The sequence below is a fragment of the Prunus dulcis genome, chromosome 1 (assembly GCF_902201215.1).
Source record: "Prunus dulcis chromosome 1, ALMONDv2, whole genome shotgun sequence".
Classification (NCBI taxonomy): domain Eukaryota; kingdom Viridiplantae; phylum Streptophyta; class Magnoliopsida; order Rosales; family Rosaceae; genus Prunus; species Prunus dulcis.
The window spans coordinates 15714552-15736290 of NC_047650.1; the positions used below are offsets into that span (position 1 = coordinate 15714552).

Sequence of the window (21739 nt, forward strand, 5' to 3'; positions counted from 1 at the left end):
TTGGATGTAAATTCAACGGTTCACTCACTCTTGCACTCATTTTAAGAAAGTTTTTTGACCAACGGTGGGTGACCACAGTCTCTTGGACTCCTGTGGTCCAAGAGATCGGGGCTGTATATATATATATATATATATATATATATATATATATATATATATATATACAGAGAGCTTCTATTGAGGAATCCCTCAAATAAGCTTATTTGAGGGATATCCCTTGTAGGCCCCACTCCGGATTGTATTTCACTAATCCAAACCGTATATTTTGTAGATACTCATTCAAAGATCATCTCCACAAAAAATCACTTGAATCAGATATCATTTGACCACTCAATTGAGTTATTGAAATTTTAGTATTTTCTTGAAGCACCGTGGTCATTGATTTTGTAAGACACAATTGGATGTTGAAACGGGTTCCAATTTGTCTAATTTTTTGTAAGGATGATCTATGAATAAAGACCTAAAAAATAGATGGTTTGGATCATTGAAAAAAAATTGTAGGGTACCCTAAAGGGCGTCCCTCAATAGAAGGGGACTGTATATATATTACATAAATTTTTTTTTTAAAAAAAGAATGTAATTCTATGTGGCACAAAAGTCAAAGAACTTTGATCAAAGTCACTAAATCTGAGGATTAAACCCAACTCCTCAATAGGAATTTAGATCTATATCAACTTTTCTATTATTTTTTTTCAAAACCATTAATTAGGTAAGTCTTATTTGTTGGAGTCTTTCAGAAAAGAAAAAAAAACTAATGTTTTTTCTTATTTAATTTTTTAACAAGGTGATAAGAAAGTTGTAACAAATTTGGATAATAAATTTAAAGAAACATTAAAATCAATACAAAAAATAAGGGTAAATTTGGAAACAAATGTTACCTTATTTGATGCATTAATTACATTGTTTTTAGTATAAGGAAAGTAACACATGTTATGAGGAAAAATGAAAAAGTCTAAAAGAGAAGGCTGGAGAAAAAGTTGCTAGCATCTGTTTGGTTCATGGGACTTGGAAATGGGAAATCAATTGCTTTCCCATGTTTGGTAAGTACAGGCATGAGAAATCGTTTCCTGACCTATGAGAAAGTAGGGGAGAAAGTGAAGTCATTCTCCCAACTTGGGTTTTGTTTGCCCGCCTCATGGGAAAGTTTGGGAAAATGAGCCAATATTAAATGAAATTTTTTTTATGACAATTTTGTCCCTATTAACAATTTAGAATTACAATAAATCATTAAATGCATTAGTTTTTTCATTAAATGCATTAGAATTACACTAAATCGATAAATCATTAAATTCATTTATACAAACTTTGTTTTCCATTCCTACTCAAAACAAACATGGGAAACGAAATAAAGTGATATATCTCAATTACTTTCCCAGCATTACCAAACGTGATAAATGAATCTTCTATTTCTCATCCCTTGGAAAATGATATCGGAATTTCCCCTCAAATTCATTCCATGAATCAAACGGGGCCTTAAATAGAATTAATATAAGGGTTAGTTTCGAATTTGTGTTGTGGTATTGTGGTACTCTTTTTTCTTGATCGGATTTCCTCAATTGACAATTTTGTTGACAAAGTTTTTAACGAGGCCACATTGAAGCACCTAGAGATTCCAGGATTTCTTGTTGTATTGATGTTGGTTCCAAATGAATGAAAGTTCTTTATTGGATTAAAAAAAAATAGAAATACAGTAGAGACATAGAAATAGAGAGAGAATTTATGCCCTCTTTCCTCTTCCATTTCCATATTCAACCACCATGGATTTTGTAAAATACAAATTTGTATTGCATGTGAACGCATTTGTAGCTGTTAGAAAGACGTGTTATGCAGATTAATTACAATTCATTAAATTTTATTTCCGAAATTCTAAGAGTTCACACCTTAAAGTATGTGAAATTTGTAATCTTCCTAATCATAGAATAAAAATCGTGCATTGATGATTGAGATTCTCTTGAGGTGAATAGTTCAGAAACTTTATGGGAAGGTTTTGAAAATAATTTCTTGTTTGATGACCTAAAGAGAGTGAGCAGATGACGGGAGGATGAATAATTGAATACTATATCGTCCATATGAGTAGGTCAAATCCCATATTTCAGTTTCACACTTGACAGAAGAAAGAAGAAAGATGAATTTGACAAAAAGGGCAAGGACAAAAAGGGCAAGGCAAGGTCTTCATCTTCTTCTCCAATGCTCACATCCTCTAACCTCATGGTGACAAGAGGTTGACATCACCAATCATGATTGGTCCAAGGAGGCCATGTGGTCCCCACTCCCATATTTTCCCCCGCATCCAACTTCCTTCTTTCCTTTCCTTGTGTATGTCAGACCCAGTCACCCAACCAACCCAACCCCCCAAAAAAAACAAACAAATTAAAAACAATTTAAAAAAATAAAAATAAAAGCCTTTTTTTTTGGTGTTTTTTTTTTTTTTTCCCCATTCCGCTGCTTTCTCTTCCACACTGCTGCTCATCAAAGGGAAGGCTCAAAGTCGTTATATATATCGTATCATGGAAGTTATAAAGACACGCATCCAACTTCTCAAGCTGTACACCAAAACCCTTATAAAAGAAGCAACAGCTTTATGAGAGATATTATTTCTATAGCTACAACAAGATACAGCAAGTTACTGTTTAGCAAACCCAACAACCGCCACATCAAAACCATTGTTCCTTCCATTATCAGAAACATCATGTCTGAATCGGATCATCAATCCCCTGCTTTTACCTCCCCAAAAATGGTGGTCAAGAAGATCCTCGCCAAGTCCCAATCTGAGGGCGATGGCGCTACTGTCAGGAGAGCCATTGGAAGGTTTGGTTCATGGTTTTTTGCCCATTTGATATTTTTTTTCATATTTCCTCTGCTCTGTTTTGGGATTTCATATCCTCGTTTCAATTTATGGGTTCTTGTGTTCATAAGTTTTCGACTTCTGGGTTTTCCTTGCTTTGTGGATTAATTCTGTTTCTTGGGCATTTGATTTTCAGCCGTGATTTGAGGAACCTGGATCCATTTCTCATGCTAGATGAATTTTCAGGTATATTATATACTTACATGTCTGTAAACTTTGTTATTAATTTTCATGTCTCAGTTCCATTTTGGATATGAGATTGATTTTGTGTTGACATTGTTGTTTTTTATTTTGATCTTGCAGTATCCCCTCCTGCTGGATTTCCTGATCATCCTCACAGAGGTTTTGAGACTGTCACCTACATGCTACAGGTATTTTTATTTTTATTTTATTTTGATTACTTTTTCAGAAACGTATTTGGATTCTGGATTTCTGATTTCATTAAAGAATTCAATTTACAATTTTATGGGGTTTCAGGGAGGCATCACTCACCAAGACTTTGCAGGGCATAAGGGTACAATCTGGGCTGGAGATGTGCAGGTAACTATTGATTTCATAATGCTAAGATCACTAAATTTATTCACCAAATTTCTTTTTTTCTTCGTAAAACAAATTGTTTGTTCATATACATATCAATATCTTACTTGTTGGAAATCAACCAGCTTCAAAGTAGGCTCAAATTCAAAATCAATAAAGAACTGTCACATAATATTTGATGATTCTTATATCATTGGACATGTATTATGCTGTGTTGGATTTGATTTTGTGGCAGTGGATGACAGCAGGCAGAGGAATAGTTCATTCTGAAATGCCTGCAGGAGAAGGACCCAACACAGGCTTGCAGCTCTGGATCAATCTATCCCGCAAAGACAAAATGTACGTACTTCCTCATTCTTCTTTTCATCCACAGCACAAAATTTATGGTTTCTATAATAATTTTGTCTTTTTTTTTTGGTGTTGTTGCTACCCCGTTTCTACTAATACTTTAAAGGATTAATCTTTAGAATAAAAATAAGGCAGCCATGGCTGATTTTTTTTTATAGAGACACTGGGTTGCAGTCAGTCTCTTTTGGAGGCCAGTCGCAACTGGCCGCTTCTTGGGGGCGCATGGCTGGCCCTGATGAGGCCAACAACAACGTCACAATAGCCTATTTTAAGAACTTAAACATATTGAACAATAAAAACTAATTAAGAGTTAAAATTAGGATTAACTGGTTCTTGATTTATCTGTAATTTTCTTTCCAATATTAAAATAGATTCGAAGTCCGTTCTTTTGGCAAACAAGTCCTCTCATTTTCTCTTTGCTGTTTAATAAAAGTTTCTCCCGTACTGTCGAGATTTTCTAAGAAGAAGTTAAAATTAGGAATATTTTGAGAGGATAGGTGAATGAATTGAGAGATAAAGTGGTTGATGATATTAGGATAAGAGTGGTAATATTGTTTTTTTCTCCCAATCAAAAGGTGTAGGTTTTGTAGAAATGTTGACGTTATCTTTGGTGAATATGACTGGTATCTGTAATTTTGTGTGTAAACTGGATCTATCTGGATCCTTTTTGTAGGCGGACATAATATTCATAGCATATTGCCAAACGAAATTTCCAAAACTGTTGTGTATTCACACTGGCCCCCAGTTGACCATTTATGCATAAAATTATAATGCCCAATATGTGGCCAACTCACCACGCCTGCTTTTTTATTTTATTTTTTTGGTACATCTGGTTTCTACATCTTTAAATTAAAACAGTTGACCATGGAATGCTCATTACATGTGGTTTCGGTGGAACTCTATTAACAATTCAAATAATAATAAAAAAGAAACTAAAGTTTGTTTGTTTTACTTATATTGATTTACTAAAACCTTTTTCTATTTCTTCTTCCATCTCTTTCCTCTTCTTCTGCCTCTACTCAAAGGCATTTACAATGTTACTGAGGGATTGAAAATGGTGTATATTACATTTTTATAGATTTCTGAGTAAAAAGTTGATTTATTTTTCTGTATGAATACAAGCGATAGTGTAAACTATAAGGAGATGGGATTTCTCACACACAATCTACTAAGGTGTCATATGAGTTCGAATGTAAGGCCAATGATATACAAAATAAGACCATTTTAAAGAGTAAATTTTTTTATTTTTTTAAATTTAATTAATTATTAATTTAGCGGTATTTTTCTTCATTTGATTTTAAAATGTTGTAAGTTTGAGTCCCCACTTTTCCATATGTGTGTGTATATATATATATATATGTTTATTTATTTCAAGGAGTTTGAATTGAATTAAATTTTCAATTGATTGAAAGTGGAATCGGTCATGGTGTTCTAAATTGAATAAAGAAGCTGTTACTTACGTATTTATTTATTTTTGCAGGATTGAGCCAAGATATCAAGAACTCCTAAGTAAGGACATAAGGAGGGCAGAGAAAGATGGAGTTGAAGTCAGAGTTATAGCAGGAGAAACAATGGGAGTTAGCTCCCCTGTTTTCACCCGAACCCCGGCATTGTTCTTCGATTTCACCTTAAAACCCAAAGCTCAACTTCATCAAAGCATACCAGAAACCTGGACTTCCTTTGTATACATAATTGAAGGAGAAGGTGTGTTTGGGTCAACGCATGCATCAGCTCATCATGTGCTTGTTTTGGGTCCTGGAGATGGTCTAAGTGTCTGCAACAAGACATCAGAGCCGTTGAGATTTGTGTTGGTGGGAGGGCAACCCATCAATGAGCCAGTGGTTCAGCATGGGCCTTTTGTGATGAACTCACAAGATGAAATTAACCAAACTATTCAGGATTATCATTATGGGCAGAATGGATTTGAAATGGCCAAGTCTTGGAGGTCTCAATGAGTTTGAGGAACCCAAAAAAAAAAAATTTGAAAAAACAGAAGGAAAAATGGATTAAAACCCCTCAAGTTCTAGAAGAAAATGTGAGGGCAAAGAAGAATAAGATAAAGCAACTATCTTTATCAGTGTCACTATCTCCATCCATATAAGCAATTGAGTGGGAAGTGAAAAGAAAGATTTCAACGGACATTAGGGGCAAAAGCTTCTAGAAGATTCCAAGCTTATGCTGGTTACCCACTGAAGTCATGATGGTGGGTCAGCTTATCTTGGTTGATTTTTTTTCTTTTTCTTTCAACAAGATTATGCTTTTTATTTTTATTGTATTTTGTCTTAAAAGTAATCTTTGTGGTAATTGATGGTTTGAATTTGATTAGATTTTGCTTACTTTGGCATTGTCTTGGTGATTTTTTTCCTATTGGGTTTTGATGGTGGTGGAAATAGTGGTAGGGTTGGCTTTTTCTTGTGAGTTGGGTTCTCAATCATATCCAACACCCCAAACTGATCTTCCACCTACAATGTGATTGCTGGAACCACTTCTCAGACACACTAAAGAGTTGAATTTTGTGACAAAGGTTGATTTGTGCTAGAACACGGCTCTTTGGGGTGGGAAAAATTTCAACTTTGTGGCAAAATGAGAAGTGAGGTTAGGCAAGCAAGCAACCAACTGCCATCTCATTACTCATTCCAAGATGTGAATAGATAGATATTGATCCCTCAACACAAAACTACTGCCTTCAAGTTTTCTCTTCCTTCACAAATTTACCATCAAATTTTCTCATTCCTCGCAAATTTGGTGACCGTAACATTATTGTTCGTTAAACAGATAAATTGGTTAGCAACCAATCTTATAACCTTAGCAACGGCGTCAATTTTTCCTACATGCCAGGAAAAGAAAAAGAATCCAAGCAAAAAAAACCAAAAAAGAAAAAGAAAAAAGAGAGTATATGCTGGCACACAATCATCAATCAAGGCCACATCAGAATGGTCGGTTGCAAATGTGCACGTTAAGCTTCTTTACTAGAAAATCTCATACAACTGGATACGCGAAATTCAAAGAATGTAGCTGCCAACTTAATCAGCTCACCCGACAACACCTCATAAAAGAAAGTGGCTGTGTAAAAACGTGTTTCCATTAACAAGTAAAAGGTTTGACTCCTTTTTCTGCAGTTCACTAGAAAATCGCATACAACCTGCTGGCAAAAACACTTTATAAACTTATAGGATTCAAATCACAGAATACATTTCACAAAAGAAAGTCTGCTAAAATCTTTTCTTTGATAAATGCGCATGTCCCGAATCAGAATAACACATCATTTGATGTTTTCTTCACTGCACTATAAAATCACATACAACTTCTGTCTACTTGCTGAACTTAATATGCTTACTCCGAACAAATACAATCACACAAAACAAAATGGGTGCCTGCCTTCTTTTTCTAGCAGTCGCATGGCTTGTATCCAGAGTGAAAAAAAAAACCTTGACTTGTTTTACAAGAACTAAAGATAACGTTTTCTTTGTATAATATTGACTTATTTGGAAACCTTTAAGTAGATATCCAGTACCAAACAAACAAACCAATTGACGAACCAAATTGAATAACCAGCCTTGGAAATGCCCTCAAGTGCCCATTCCTACACGTTTTTCAGAGACATAAACCATATCACCCGGAACAGCAAGAAAAGTAGCCCTGACTTTTCTTTGATCCGTCTGCCCCGTTATTAACGAGGCTTACCCTGTTGACAGATAATTCTGCTTTGTAAGTGTCTGAGTTCAAGACCTTCCGGCTGACATTGTTATATATTTCTTGAATAACAAGCTCAAATGCCTTTATAACATTTGTTGAGTCCAGGGCAGATGTCTCCATGAAGAACAACCCCTCTGCTTCAGCAAGGCTTTTACCATCCTCAACACTGACATCCCTAATATTCTCTAAATCACATTTGTTCCCCACTAACATCATTGCCACAGTTGTATCCGAATGAGCTGCAGCATTGATTAATCAAGCTCAAATAATTAACACATCGAACCCCAAGAGCATAATAAAAGAATTAGTGATAAAACAAGAAATGGAGATTATGGCAACCAAAAAGTAATCATCAATAAGCAAAGAGTTGAGCAATCTGGATATTGAAACAATAACAAGGATACATTCTGTAAATACATGCAGTAAAACAAATTAAATGATATACATAATCAGTTATTACAATCCAAGCTATCTTTATTGAAGAAAAGGGACATGAAAGAGAGCTGACAAGAAAACTCAGTTTACAAAATCATTCAAACGTAAAATAATAGCAAGGTGCAAATATATTACACAAGGTATGTATTTCTTGATAAGACAGTCTTGCTTTCACTACAATAGAACTTTTGCTAGAAATTTGGGTCCTGGAGATCCATTGGCTTTATGTGCCATGCTGTGAGTAGAAGCCCTCACATATCTCTAAACACAATAAATTCCTGTTAAGGGCAGAACCAATCCTAGGTTTGTCGTATGAGTATGACGACAAGAAACTTTATAAGCTGACCAACTGGCACCACTTCGGGATGCCACCACATCATTTTTAATGAGACACCATATCTCATGCACATATTTCATGATTTGAATTCCTAATGAAGAAAGATCTCACATCATACCTAAAAATGTTTCATCACACCTTGATGCCGGGGCCAAGTTCAAAAGTATAATAAAAGAGGGTCTTTCTTGTTTCTTACTCTCTAGGTCAGATGATTAATGTATTAGGTAATGTCTTTAGAGTTCGTAAGTATACTAATATGGATCTTTCCATATTCATGCACTAATGACCCTATAAAAGGGGATACAAAAAAAAACAGAGTTGTTGACAGAACTAGTGCATGAATCACAGCTTGGCTTGGAGCAATTCCAAGAAACCTTCGGTGTGATGCCAGATTTTTTTTCTAATTTCTCTATTGGACATCAGAGATTCCTTCATATTTGATTTTAGAAGCCATAGGTTTGGTACAATTTTATCTACCAGTGGAACAAAAATCTCAAGATTGAAGATCAATCGAGATTTCCAAGCTATACAAAGCATGCAATGCTGCATCTGTAGATCAGACAAGCCATACAGAATAATCCAAAAGAAAATAGATACTTCAATACTCATTTATTCATATACAGTGATTGACACCATGTTGGTTTGTATGGTTAAGATTCAAGGTCGCATAACAACCCTTGTTGAATGACCAGATTTACAGTTCATGTTGTGAGACATTTAAGTCAACATGTGGCATTATACAGTATCATACCTCCAGATGAGAGATGAGATAGTGGTGATTTTCAAATGTGTAAGGTCCATGTTGGGCTAGTGTTAATATATTTGACTAAAAAAGAAAAGTTGAAGAAGGGAGAATGATATGGAGTATGAATGCTGACAACTTTTTTAGGGAAATGGGCATGAAAGAAGTTACCTTGGAGCATAAAACAAGAGTAACGGTCACTAAATCAATAAACATAAAAAAAAAACTGGAAAGGATTTTTTTTTTTTTGGAGGAGAGGGGGGGTTGATGTGGGGACGGTAGGCATTGTATACAGGCATTATACTAAAGATTAAGAGGTGCAGTTTGAGGGGGATGGACTGGATTGATACACTAAATAGAGAAGTCGTCTGCTTGAAAAACTTTTCGGGTAGCAGGAAATTAAGTGAATGGTGCTAGTTTGTCATAGGGTCTTGTATTGTTACTAGTTTGTCAAAAAATTTCAGAAGTGCTTAAGTTAGATTAGATTAATACTCTTCATAAATTGTTTCACAAGGGGATGGTCCATGCAGGGTTTAAATGAAGAGAAAATAAATTCACCTAACTAAAAAAAAAAAACAACAACTTGGTGATCAATCCTAAGTTCCTAACTCAAAGAAACTAGGTGACCATGGCAAAAAGGAATTAATAATGTTAAGAAAAGAAATGGCTTGATCATAACCATCATGAAGATGTAGCACCAAGAAAAAAGACCTAAAGGAAAAGCTTATGCGAAGAAAGTGCACAGAATGGTTGTGTGAGCCTGCAAGTGGTTGGAGAGGAGTAGCTAACACAAGAAACCATGAATAGACTCAACTGATATTCATAAGAAAAAGAAACGGTTCAGATAATTAAAAAAAAAAAAAAAAGGAAAAAGAAAGGGTTGAAAATAAAGGAGTGCCATTGTGGGCGCAAAAAACCTATGTATTTCACTACTGAAAGTATTGTTTGTTTGTTTGTTTGTTTGTTTTAAAATAACTAAGAACATAACAATTACAATAACAATGGACAAGCAGTTCACCAGCACAATACAATAGAAAGACTGTATTTGACTACCGGAAAATGAAAAGAAGTTGTTTTAATTAACATTAATTGTAAAGTCTGAATTTTTCAGAAAAGAAATAAGGTAGAGATGGAACCCTTGCTAAACCATAAAAAGAGCTTTACAATAAGGTTGACTGAATTTTTGGAAATAAGGGGACACTGGGGATTAAATGACAAGTTCTTGCTAGCCTAATTCAGACATATAACAAGATCAACTAACAGAGGCATAAACTTAATGTGGTAATTTTTTCAATAAGAACTTCATGGGGTATCTAAATACCATACACGACATTTGGTTAACCAGATGGTCTGATAGGAAAGCAAATCCCTGAACCCTGCCTAAAAAATCCAATTAGGAGTTCTAAAAGAGCCATCCTTACACTTGCTGATGCTCTTTCACAAATAAATTCAGATGGTCAAAACTGTTACTTTCAGATGTACCACCGTAGTACTCATATCTCTGATGCTATAATCAGCCAATCGTCGTTTATCTATCAAACATCTCCTTACAAACATAAAGTGCCTATATATAATATATTATACCTCCTTAAAAAGGCTCCCATGCCACACTACATACATTCTACCGCGAAGTGTTAAATGTGGATGTGCATGTGTATGTGTCTTGATTTTTATCAAATCCCTAAATCAGATATAATAAGACGGCCAAAACCATCCAATTATCTGGATTTTCTCAACTAGCCAAAAGATGCACCTAAGGCCTAGATTCTACAGCCAAATGAACATAGAATTATTTATACCATTGGCTCCTGGAACCTATTTAAAAGAAAGCATACATATTCTAGTCAACATAAGCAGAACCTTCTTTCAAGTTTAAGAGAATTTACACCACCACCACCCAAAAACAAAAACAAAAAAGAAATAAAGCTTTCTTCAAAATGAAGTCTTCAACCATAGAATTTATAATCATAAGCTTAGATCTAAAGTCATATCCACCCAAATCAAACCCCAAAAGCCACCAAAACCCACAAACAGAAAAAACAAACACAAACCCACAAACTCAACCACCACAATTATCAAAATTCTCCCTACTTTAGCATTTCATAGCTTAAGAATCATAGCATCAAAATCAAAAGCAAAAACAGCAAATGTCCCAAGTAAGCAAGCAACTTACTCTTGAGCTCATCGAGCCAGCGACCGACGCTCTCAAAAGTGGTCTTGCGAGTGATATCATAGACAATGAGAGCTCCAACAGCGCCACGGTAGTAGGCAGAGGTGACAGCCCTGAAGCGCTCTTGGCCAGCAGTGTCCCAAATCTGAGCCTTGACCTCTTTGCCATCGATTTCCATGCTCTGTGTCTGAAACTCCACCCCAATTGTGGCCTTGGAGTGCGCATTGAACTCGTTGCGCGCATAGCGAGACAGCAAGTTCGATTTCCCGACCGCCGAGTCTCCAATTATCACGATCTTAAACAGGTACTCTTCCCCTGACCCCTCCTCGTCTGAAGACGACATGTCGTCTTTCTGGGTCTTCTCTTCTTTCTGCTCTGTTTCCTTTCTAGGTTTCTTCGTTGAAGTTGTTTAGCAGAGAATTGAGCTCGCAGTTCGAGAATGGAGAGAATGGCTGTGAGTTTAATTTTTTTTTTTTTTTTCTTTTTTGCAGGGAAGATACACGGCAGAGCAGAGCAGAGAAGAGAAAGACAGGAAGACGATGGTGCGAATTTTGGACAGCAAGGGAAAGAAGAAATGATGATGTATTGAGCTGGCAGAAGGACATACTGCGCGTGTAGCGCCTTCATTACAGATTTTTTTGGGCATCTTTTTCTCTTTTTATTTCATTTTATTTCATTTTATTTTAATTCATTTATTATTTTCTAATTTATTCTTGGTGGAGGTTACAAATGGATTTGGCATCTTCTATTAAATATTTTTTAAAGAAAAACAAAATTCTGTTTCGATGGGGTTTATGTTCTACATTTAATATTTTTTTCACAATGATGATGCGCATGTTAATTATGTAGTTTCTTCTACTTGAACCTATCGCTTTGCTATTCCTACCCAGCAAATTAATGATTGGGTGAATTATTTTTTCAAGTTCTGCTGGGGGAAAACACAGTGGTCTACAACGGAATTTTGGTGGACTAGTGTTTGACACCCTTACCTGAGCGATTTAGTTTTTTAATTTATGGGATGATATAATGGTTTTTAACTCTCAGTAACTTTGCTTCTTATGCAATGTCATTGGTAATTACAGACTCATTTAAATTCTTTTACCATGAAGATGAAGTTATATTTGGATTTCAAAAGGCCGACCTTAACTAACTTGCCCAGAGTAGATGCGGGTACCTATTTTTCCATTAAAATTTAGCTAAAAACACACAAAAGTTATTTAAGAAAGAAAATATTTTTGCTCATCACTTTAACATAAGGTATATGCTCACCACCCTTTTTAATACATGACTCACGTCCATAGACCTAACTATGGTTAACTTTTTTACTTTAATTTATGTAACCATAGTTATACTTATGGACACGTGTTAAGTATTGAGAAGGTGATGAGTATACACCTCGGGTTAAAGTGGAGAGCACTCATTTGAGGAGCTCTCTATAAAATGTGAACTTCAATCATACTCCTTAAATTAAGGAGTCATAAATACTATATTTATTTTTTAATTTAAAATTAATCTATTTCTATATATATATATATATATATATCATTAATTAAAAGTTTAAAATATACATAAAACGAAGTATCAATAAATTATAGGGAACCACTCGATTCCCACCCCAAAAATTCCACGACTACAACCCTCCTCCCCTCCTAACCTCCAGCCTTATCTCTCTCTCAAATGGTAACATTGGAGAAGGAAAGGGGCTCGACGTCGCTAATCTTTATGAACACTAGGAGGAGAGACTTTGGCAGAGAGTCGAAGCGGTCGTTGTCCATGGGCAAGGGTTCTAGGTACGCTCTGAAGGAGGTGATATATGGGCCAATAGACGCCATCTTTCTTATGGTTTTGTTTATTGGTGTGGGTCTGATTAAAATGAATTAGATTAGGGATAGAAGGTCCCGCGAACATGTTATGGGCTATAGCCCAGGGAACATTTTTTGGTGTGGACTAAATTAATACTCTAACCTAGGTAATTAGTAGGCTGACAAGAAGAAAGAAAGAACAAGGAAAAAGAATAAAGAAAGAAGGCTTATTATCACAAAACGTCCCTAAGGTTTACGAAACTATCAGATTGCATCCTTAATGTTTTTTTTTGTCATTCGTGGTCCTCAAAGTTAGCATGCATGATCACAAATGGTCCCTGCCGTTAGGTTCCGTCAAAAACTCCGTTAGTTTGCTGACGTGGCATATATGTATATCACAAAACATCCTTAAGGTTCACACACCTATCACAAATGGTCCTTACGAAATTTTTTTTAATTTAAAATTCATAAAATTTTTGTTTTCTTTTTAAAATTTTATGAATTATAATTATTTTAAAATATATATTAAATTTAAAATACATGTGACACTATATTATTGTAGATGTGGGCTCCATATATATGCCACATCAACAAACTAATGAAGTTTTAAAAAAATAATTTAAAATTCATAAAATTTAAAAATGAAAAAAAAAAACTAAAGGTTTAGGGTTCATAAATGGTCCTCAAGATTAAAATCCTTCTATAAATTGTTTTTTCATTTATAAATAATTTTAAAAAGAAAACCAAAATTTTATGAATTTTAATTTTTTTTAAAAAAAATTCGTAAGGACCATTTGTGATAAGTGTGTAAACCTCAGGGATGTTTTGTGATATATATGTATGCCACGATAGCAAACTAACAGAGTTTTTGACAGACCCTAACGTCAAGGACCATTTGTGATTGCACATACTAACCTTGAGGACCATAAGTGACACAAAAAAACATTAAGGATGCAATCTGATAGTTTCGTAAACCTCAGGGATGTTTTGTGATAATAAGCCAAGAAAGAAAGAGAGAAGAGAAAAAAGAATTTTTTTTTAAATAAAGGGGGAGATGATAAATAATTGGAAAGAAAGAGAGAGAGAACAAAAAAAAAGAAAAGGGAGAGAAGTGGAAATAGAATAAAGAAACGGATGTGTGTGTTGGGGATGAGATATGTGTTTTTATTTTATTTTTACTTCAATTCCTTCTAAATATTTTCTAGTACATGTGTAGCTCTCCTTTGTTTTTTTTTCTTCTTTGTTTCCCTTCAATCCCTTCCAAAAATTTCAACAATCTTATCAATAATTCCAAGATTTTTGTCTGTTTCAAATGTCAGTATAATAATTAAAAAGTTCTAAATATGATGAAAAAAATATATTGAAATAAGAGGACTTATTATTATTATTTTTGGTAATAAACAAGGGCTTATAATTTACCCCCAAAAAAAATAATTTAGCCTACGAATTTGGCTCATGCCATTTTCAAATTCTAAGTACGTCCCTTGAAAACTCTGATTTTGTTTGAAAGAGCGTTTGAAGGTTTTGAAGCAACTTTACAGGTTTTGTTTAATATAATTGAGAGAGAGAGAGAGAGTGAGTGAGAGGACGAAAGGAGGAGGAGGTGGAGGGTACAGGTGGTTTCTGTCAGTCTGGGGTGGAGTGGGCAACTATGTGGGGATGATTGTTTGGGTTCTTTACTCTGTTTGTTTTGTTTTTTTGTTTTTGTTTTGTTTTTGTTTTTTGTTGTGTTTTTGTTTTGTTTTAAAAGTATTATTGTGTTGATAATAACGGCCCTCGATGAACCTAGGATATGCTTTCAAATTGACAGATTTAAGAAATTGGACTTGATTTGTTAAAGATTGCAAGTGACGAAATTAGGAATATTAAAATCACGGTGACCAAATTTGATTTCGAGCCAAACTCCAGTAACAAAAAATGTAATTAACCCAAAAATGAAGGAAAAGTTTTGCTCAAACAACAATATAATCTCCCAATTCATCCATGCACCTCTCTCACTTGAAAGGAGAGAAACCCTAGCCTCTAAAACTCCACAGAGGGTAGAGGAAGAAGCGTTATTGCCCCTCGTCCCCTCCTCTCTCCTCACTTTTTTCTTTTGAGTTAGTGAATAAGTCCACTTGGGACTTTTTGAATAAAAAACCCATTGCGGTGATTTCTTCTAAGCAATGCTCAGATTGAAGTTCCCTGTCACCGCTTTTAGGCATTCTCAAACAAATCCTTCTCCCAAAACACGCTTTCTAATACTGCTAATGTTCTCTAAATTTGGGTCTACATCATCTTTGACAGAGGTTACTTCAAATCACCCAATTATTATTTTTTATCAAGGTAGTTGTTTTCGTTTATTGGTTTGCTCTTATATGCAGGTAGATTGCTGGAAACCATGTTTTTTCCAAATCTAATACATATGCAATGGTGGGTGTAGCCACGACGTTGCTTATTCAGTTGGTGGTGGTAGGGTTCGCTTAGGAGCATGAGTTGGTTTAAGGTTTCGGTTATGTTGGGTATGTGAGCTCTGTTTGGACTTATGGTTAATTATGGTGATGTGAGTTAGTAGTTTTAGTGGGTCTTACCCGATACGACACGAAAACTTGAGCTGGACTCACACAATTAATGACATAGCTCATCTTGATTATTGGCCTTGAATTTTATCATGCCTTTCAATATGTTGGGACTAATAGAAGTTATGTTAGCTTAAGTAGGATTAGTAGCTGCTACTTAGTCTATAAATTGTGCCAAGCTTAAGTGATGCCAGCTAATATAGTTGTTAGAAAACTATTAGAAAGATGGTGAGTGAGTTAAGCTTTTACTCTTTATATAAATACAAAGTTAGCTCTACTATATTACATAGAATTGAGAAATAAACAGAAAAGTTTATTTTTCTCGATAGTTTTTCTCTGCTTTTCTTTGATTGTTAACATGGACATCAAGTTGACATGATTGTTAAATACAGAGAATTCCTCGCACATAATTAAGGAAGCATACATGAAGTCATACTTGGTACGTAAATGAATGAGGGCCTCTAATAAATCCCTATATATCATAGCAAATGAAAAATCAATAAAGAAGATACAAATAGACTCCAACTATAAGCAATCACGCAAGAATGACTCAAACTATGGAGTAAACATCATCACACAGTGTCACACACAAAGTGTAGTCGTAATGCTTTGATCGCTTGAAAATCATTCAATCTTTTATATCTATGTCCATAGATACAACACCTCATGCAAAAATTGGAAAAATATAGGTGAGCACATCATGCATTATGTTATTAGCACTACTACAAAAAGTGAAAAAGACGACCAGAAAACAAAGACGGTCCAAGTGAAAACCGTCGTGGTTTTTAAAAAGACGACGGTTCTAAAAACACCGTCGTGTTATACCACCTTAGACAACTAAAAAATGGAGATTCAAATGGCTGTTCAAAAACAACGACGTACCTAATTAAACAACCGACGTCTATTTGAAACAGATTTCAGCAGTGTAAAATCAAAGCCAACAAAGACGGCAGAAGTTATGAATCGACCGACGTAGAAAGTAAAGACGACGATTTCAATAAAAGCCGCCGTTTTTACTCATAAAATAACACGACGAGGTTTTCGTATAAGACGCCGTATAATTACAAACAAATCCACGGCTTTAAAATACAAAATATCGCCGTATTAAAATAATTTACAACGACGAAAAATATAAATATATCGACGTCATTCTCGTATAGTTCTACGACGTTATCTTTAAATATTTAACGTCGTATTTATTCATTTTATACGTCGTAACTTTAATTTAAACCGTCGTCTTAATAAGAATTTTTGTTTACAATTTTTTTCTTTGATTTTCTTATCCTACGCCGGTAGATCTACTTAATGACAAGAATTGAAATAACCACGACGGTTTATATAGAAAACCGCCGACATAATCAGATTTTTTTGGGATCCCAAGGGTTACGAAATCTTACCAGACGGAACTCTGTTCCACATCATAATCTTAACAGATGACACAGATTTGAAATCAGAGAGACAATTATTTCGAAGTTGATAAAATCCACGCCGGTTGTATTAAACTTAACGACGTTTAACAAAATAATCTACGTCGGTAATTATAAATCTACCTTAATATAAACGACGAGAAAAGCATTGACAATGTCTTCATCTTATCTCCCAGCAACTACTGATTCGATTGCTCATGCTTTAGAGGCCATCTGAAGCCATTTCTATTCTTTATCGCATTCTTGAAACCCATCTTCTTCTTCCGAAGCTCTACGGATAAAGGAAGAGGCTATCACAAATCTGACGGATCTTCTTAGTAAAGAAAATCAAGCAGAGGATCAGGCACATCTGATCTTCAGATTTCCCTGAGAAGCGAACTTTCCTTCGACAGCGAGTGGAGGCCAGGCTTGCATCTCTTTTGATGGAAAGCAAGGAGTATTCAGAAGCACTAAGTGTCCTATCAGGCTTGATCAAGGAAGTGAGAAGGCTAGTTGACAAGCTTCTTCTTGTGGACATAGATTTGATGCGAGTAAGCTCAATTTCTCTTTGAGAAAGACATCCAAATTATTGTCTTTGAGATGTGAGAGACAGTGTCTCTGAGAGAGGAAGAACTTGGAACCCTAAATTTTAACCGCGAAAATGTATGAAAGCGACAAATTTATAGAATAAATTTTTAAAATCAACGGCGGTCCGAACCAAAAACCGCCGTTTAAATCGTACAATCAACGTCGCTCAACAAATATATTACGTCGTCTTAGTCTTACTTAAGACGACTAAAAACGACGACATAAAAACAAAAACAGTCGTTGATTTTATATTCTTATTTTATTTAAATCTGTCATCCAAAAAAGAAACTTTACATATTCCTGAATATTAATTTCCTTCATTTTAAATTTCCTCGGGAAAAAAAACTCTATTTATAACGCACTGTAATTGAAAAATAAACTGAAAAGTCACGGGAAAATAAACTGCCGTATTATTTTTTTGAAATGGTTTTATATGTAAGCAACTTTTCGTCTACTTGAAAACAACGTCGGTTATATTAAACCTAACGACGTTAAATTGCGTCGTTTTAGTTAACTACGTCGTTTTAGTTAAATTGCGTCGCAAAACAAAAATTGCGTCGTTTTAGTTAAAAACGACGTAGTTATATGTAACCGCCGTATTATTTTTTTGAAATCGTTTTATATATTAGCAACTTTTCGACTTACACATGCACAGTTTCCAAACCCGATTAAAAATTTCAATCTACAAGAGAAAACTTTTCGTCTTTTTTCCTGTCAGAGCACCGTCAGAGTATCTCATCGTCTTCCTCTCGTCTTCTTCGTCGTCTCTGAACGCAAAAGATCGATCTTTTTCCTCTTGCTTTCATCGCACGCAAAAGGTAAGCTTTCATTTTCACTATTTTGGTTACTGTTTTGCATGCTCATACGTTTTTTGTTTGAAAAATCTTTTTACCTTTTTTCTGGCCAAAATCATTTTACTTCTTTCCAAGTTTGATAAAATATAAAGACAAAGAGGGAAAGTTTCCAACTTTGAAGACAACTACCTCAACTAAATAAGACGACGGTAGTTCTTATTTACGTGGTTAAATATGTAGACCACGACGTTTCGTCAGTCGTTCTAGCGTCGTCTGAAAATTGACAAAGTTGTTTTTAAAATAAAGTCTTTTTTTATTTGCTTGTTTAATTGCAGGTTTGATTTCTCTAAACAATGGTTTTTGTTTTTCCCTTATTTGATAAAATATAAAGAAAAAGAAACTAGGGTTGGTATCTAAAAAGACGACAGTCTGTATTATTGTTTTACGTCGTGTGAATGTTAATACCACGACGGTTTATTACTATTTACGTCGTATGAAATCAATACCACGACGTTATATTAATAATGTTTTTACCACGACGGGGTATTACTATTGAAATTAGGGTTGGTATCTAATATAGACGACGGTATATCTATTGTTTTACGTCGTGTGAATGTTAATACCACGACGGTGTATTACTATTGACGTCGTATGAACATAAATACCACGACGTTATATAAATAATGGTTTTACCACGACGGTGTATTACTATTTACGTCGTGTGAACATAAATACCACGACGCTATATAAATAATGGTTTTAAACATTTATTACGTCTGAGATTATTTCATTGCGTCGTTTAAAATCATATCATACGTCGTATTTTATTAATAACCGCCGTTTGTGTTCTTAATCTTTTCCTGAAATATTTTCACTTGCAGTTTTGTCAGTTAAAATGGTTTCTCAACAACAAACTAAAGATTCTGCCTCCAAGAAGCTTGGAATTGTAGCTCCTCAAGACAAGTCTTCGAAGGAGATGAAGTCTTCGAAGAAGATGAAGTTTGCTTCATCATCTGCTGAGACAGAACCAACCAGCCAGACAACAATCTCCGATGATTCAAAGACTGGTCGAGGTATGAGCACAATGCCTCGTGTTGTGAAGAGAAAGCTTCATAAAGTGAGGCCAATTGTTGAGTACAATAAAATGGGGAAAGGTATTGGCCAAGCACATATTGAAATGCAGTCGCACATTGGTGTCTTGGCTCGCTCCAGAGTTCCCCTTGTGGACAAGAAATGGTCCCAAATCCCCAAGGATGTTAAGGAGCAGATATGGGAGGCAGTTGACATGGCTTTTGTCGTAGGTCAGGGGGGCAAGAAATCTGTTTTAGCTTCAGCTGCCAAGAAATGGAAGGATTTCAAGTCTACACTAACTAGGCATTATATCCTTCCATACACCAATGACAAGGAGAAATTAAGCCATCCCCCCGAAACTTATAAATTCATAGAGAAAGCACAGTGGGATGCCTTTGTAGCTTCAAGGCTTTCCCAAGATTTTGAGTCTGTGCATTCTCAACATGCACAGATTAGGGAGAAACTCGAGTACAATCATCGATTGTCTCAAAAAGGATATGCTGGATTGGAGGATGAATTGGAGGAAACCATGCCTGGGGTAGAAATTGATCGATCTACCTTATGGAAGAGAGCTAGACAGGACAAACATGGTAACATCCCCGATCTAAAGGTGGCAGAAAAAGCAAAATTAATTGTAAGCCTGCTCACTCTGTTTTAAATTTTTATTAAACTGTGAAAAATTTTTTTAACGTCTGATGTTATTTTTTTTCGTCGTGTGAATGATATTACCACGTCGAACTTTTAAAACACGCCGTTAAAGGTCTAATTAGGAATCACTACTCTGTTTTCTTTAATTATAGACGTCGGTGGTTCATTTTAGCGTCGTGTGAATAGTATTACCACGCCGACACTTTTTAAATAACGTCGTTAAAGGTCTAAATAGGAAAAACTGCTCTGTTTTCTTTAATTATAGCATAAGACGTCGGTGGTTCATTTTAGCGTCGTGTGAATTGTATTACCCCGTCGATAATTTGTAAATAACGTCGTTAAAGGTCTACATAGGAATCACTATGTTTTCTGTAATTATAGCATAAGACGTCGGTGGTATAACTACCGTCGTGATAAGTTATAATAACGTCGGTTTATATGTTTTTGCGTCGTGTGAAATTATATAATACGTCGTTTTTATATAATTAACCGTCGTGTGTTTTTTTTTTTAGGATGATTTGCAGAAACAAGTCTCGGAAGGCAAAGTCAGATTAGAGGGCAGCAAGGATGTGCTGACCATGGCTTTGGGCCCCGAGCATCCTGGCAGATTGAGAGGAGTAGGTGCTGGGATTTCCCCAAGGCAGTATTTCAATTTACCCAAACCACAGGGGGTTAGCTTTGACGACCGTTTGAAGGAGAGTTTAAGAGTTCTCCTTCAAGAAGAGACTAAAAAGATGGAGGCTAAGGCAAGGGAAGAGGCCTTAAGGATGGAGGCTAGAACAAAACAATTGGTGGAGGCGGAGAGGGAGCATTTCCTGAGTCAGCTTTCCCAATTAATTCCCAATTTTGATCCAAATATTCTTAAACAAAGAATTAGCCAAAGCCCCAAAAATCCAATGTCGCCTGACAAAGCTAGCTGCTCTGGAGGTGATGTGAGATCCCTCCATGTTGAGGATGATACTGCCAAGGATGAAGAGAAGAAAGAAGAAAAAAGCGAAGAAGAGAAGAAAGAAGAAAAAAGAGAAGAAGAGAAGGAAGAAGAAAAGGAGAAAGAAGATGAAGAAAAGCATGACGACAAGGTATGTTCACATAACTTTGCCTTTTATATTTTTTTTTTCAAAATTTCAGACGCCGATATTTTTCTTTAATCCGTCGTTGTTTACAAATTAGACGGCGGAATTATTTTACGACGTAATAAAATATTTACCACGACGTTTAATTGCTTTTCACCGTCGTAAGAAAATATTTATTTCACCGTCGATATTTTTACGACGTAATAAAATATTTACCACGACGTCGATATTTTTTCAGCGTCGTTTAAATACTTTTCAGACGACGTTTAATTCCTTACACCGTCGTCTTTATTTAATTACCACGTCATTTTTTTTTTCTTTAAACAGGTTATTGAAGTTGGTGATTATTCAAATATGGAGGCGCCATCTTCTTTGAAAAGCCTTTGTCGTTATGTGGAAACGACACTCCTGCCTGAGGATAAGATCTTGGAATTTAAAATTGATAAGGAGGTGTTTGGGAGTGATCGCGATACCTTCCTCCTGCCTGAAGATATTACACAATTTGCAGGCATGGAAGAAATTGGAGCTACTGTGGTGTCTGTATATATGAGGTTCGTAATTCTAAAATAATACGTCGTTGGTTTATATATTTCGTCGTCTTAACTAACTAACCACGTCGTGTGAAATATTATATTATAACGTCCCGTCGTGATAAATATATTATAACGTCCTCATATATTTCAGTACGT

General features: G+C 35.3%; 2 protein-coding genes across 2 annotated transcripts; one reads left to right on the forward strand and one right to left on the reverse strand.

Moving 5' to 3' along the window:
- The first annotated feature begins 2452 nt into the window (after positions 1-2452).
- On the forward strand, positions 2453-6066 carry LOC117624045 (pirin-like protein). The gene is made up of 6 exons (XM_034355198.1): positions 2453-2808; positions 2982-3031; positions 3149-3216; positions 3323-3385; positions 3618-3721; positions 5211-6066. The coding sequence occupies exons 1-6, from the start codon at positions 2582-2584 to the stop codon at positions 5683-5685; spliced, it is 987 nt and encodes a 328-aa protein (XP_034211089.1). The 5' UTR covers positions 2453-2581; the 3' UTR covers positions 5686-6066.
- Positions 6067-6873: 807 nt separating this feature from the next.
- On the reverse strand, positions 6874-11720 carry LOC117624130 (ras-related protein RABA5e). The gene is made up of 2 exons (XM_034355298.1): positions 11114-11720; positions 6874-7665 (listed from the first exon to the last, which is right to left on the reverse strand). The coding sequence occupies exons 1-2, from the start codon at positions 11451-11453 to the stop codon at positions 7343-7345; spliced, it is 663 nt and encodes a 220-aa protein (XP_034211189.1). The 5' UTR covers positions 11454-11720; the 3' UTR covers positions 6874-7342.
- Positions 11721-21739: the final 10019 nt, after the last annotated feature.

Bases quoted from the DNA above. Each gene is read 5' to 3' on its own strand.
- LOC117624045 (XM_034355198.1), top strand. From the start codon at position 2,582: ATGAGAGATATTATTTCTATAGCTACAACAAGATACAGCAAGTTACTG. The intron at 3,032-3,148 runs GTATATTATATA...TTGATCTTGCAG, and splicing joins CATGCTAGATGAATTTTCAG to TATCCCCTCCTGCTGGATTT. The intron at 3,722-5,210 runs GTACGTACTTCC...TTATTTTTGCAG, and splicing joins CTATCCCGCAAAGACAAAAT to GATTGAGCCAAGATATCAAG.
- LOC117624130 (XM_034355298.1), bottom strand. From the start codon at position 11,453: ATGTCGTCTTCAGACGAGGAGGGGTCAGGGGAAGAGTACCTGTTTAAG. The intron at 7,666-11,113 runs GTAAGTTGCTTG...TCAATGCTGCAG, and splicing joins CTGGCTCGATGAGCTCAAGA to CTCATTCGGATACAACTGTG.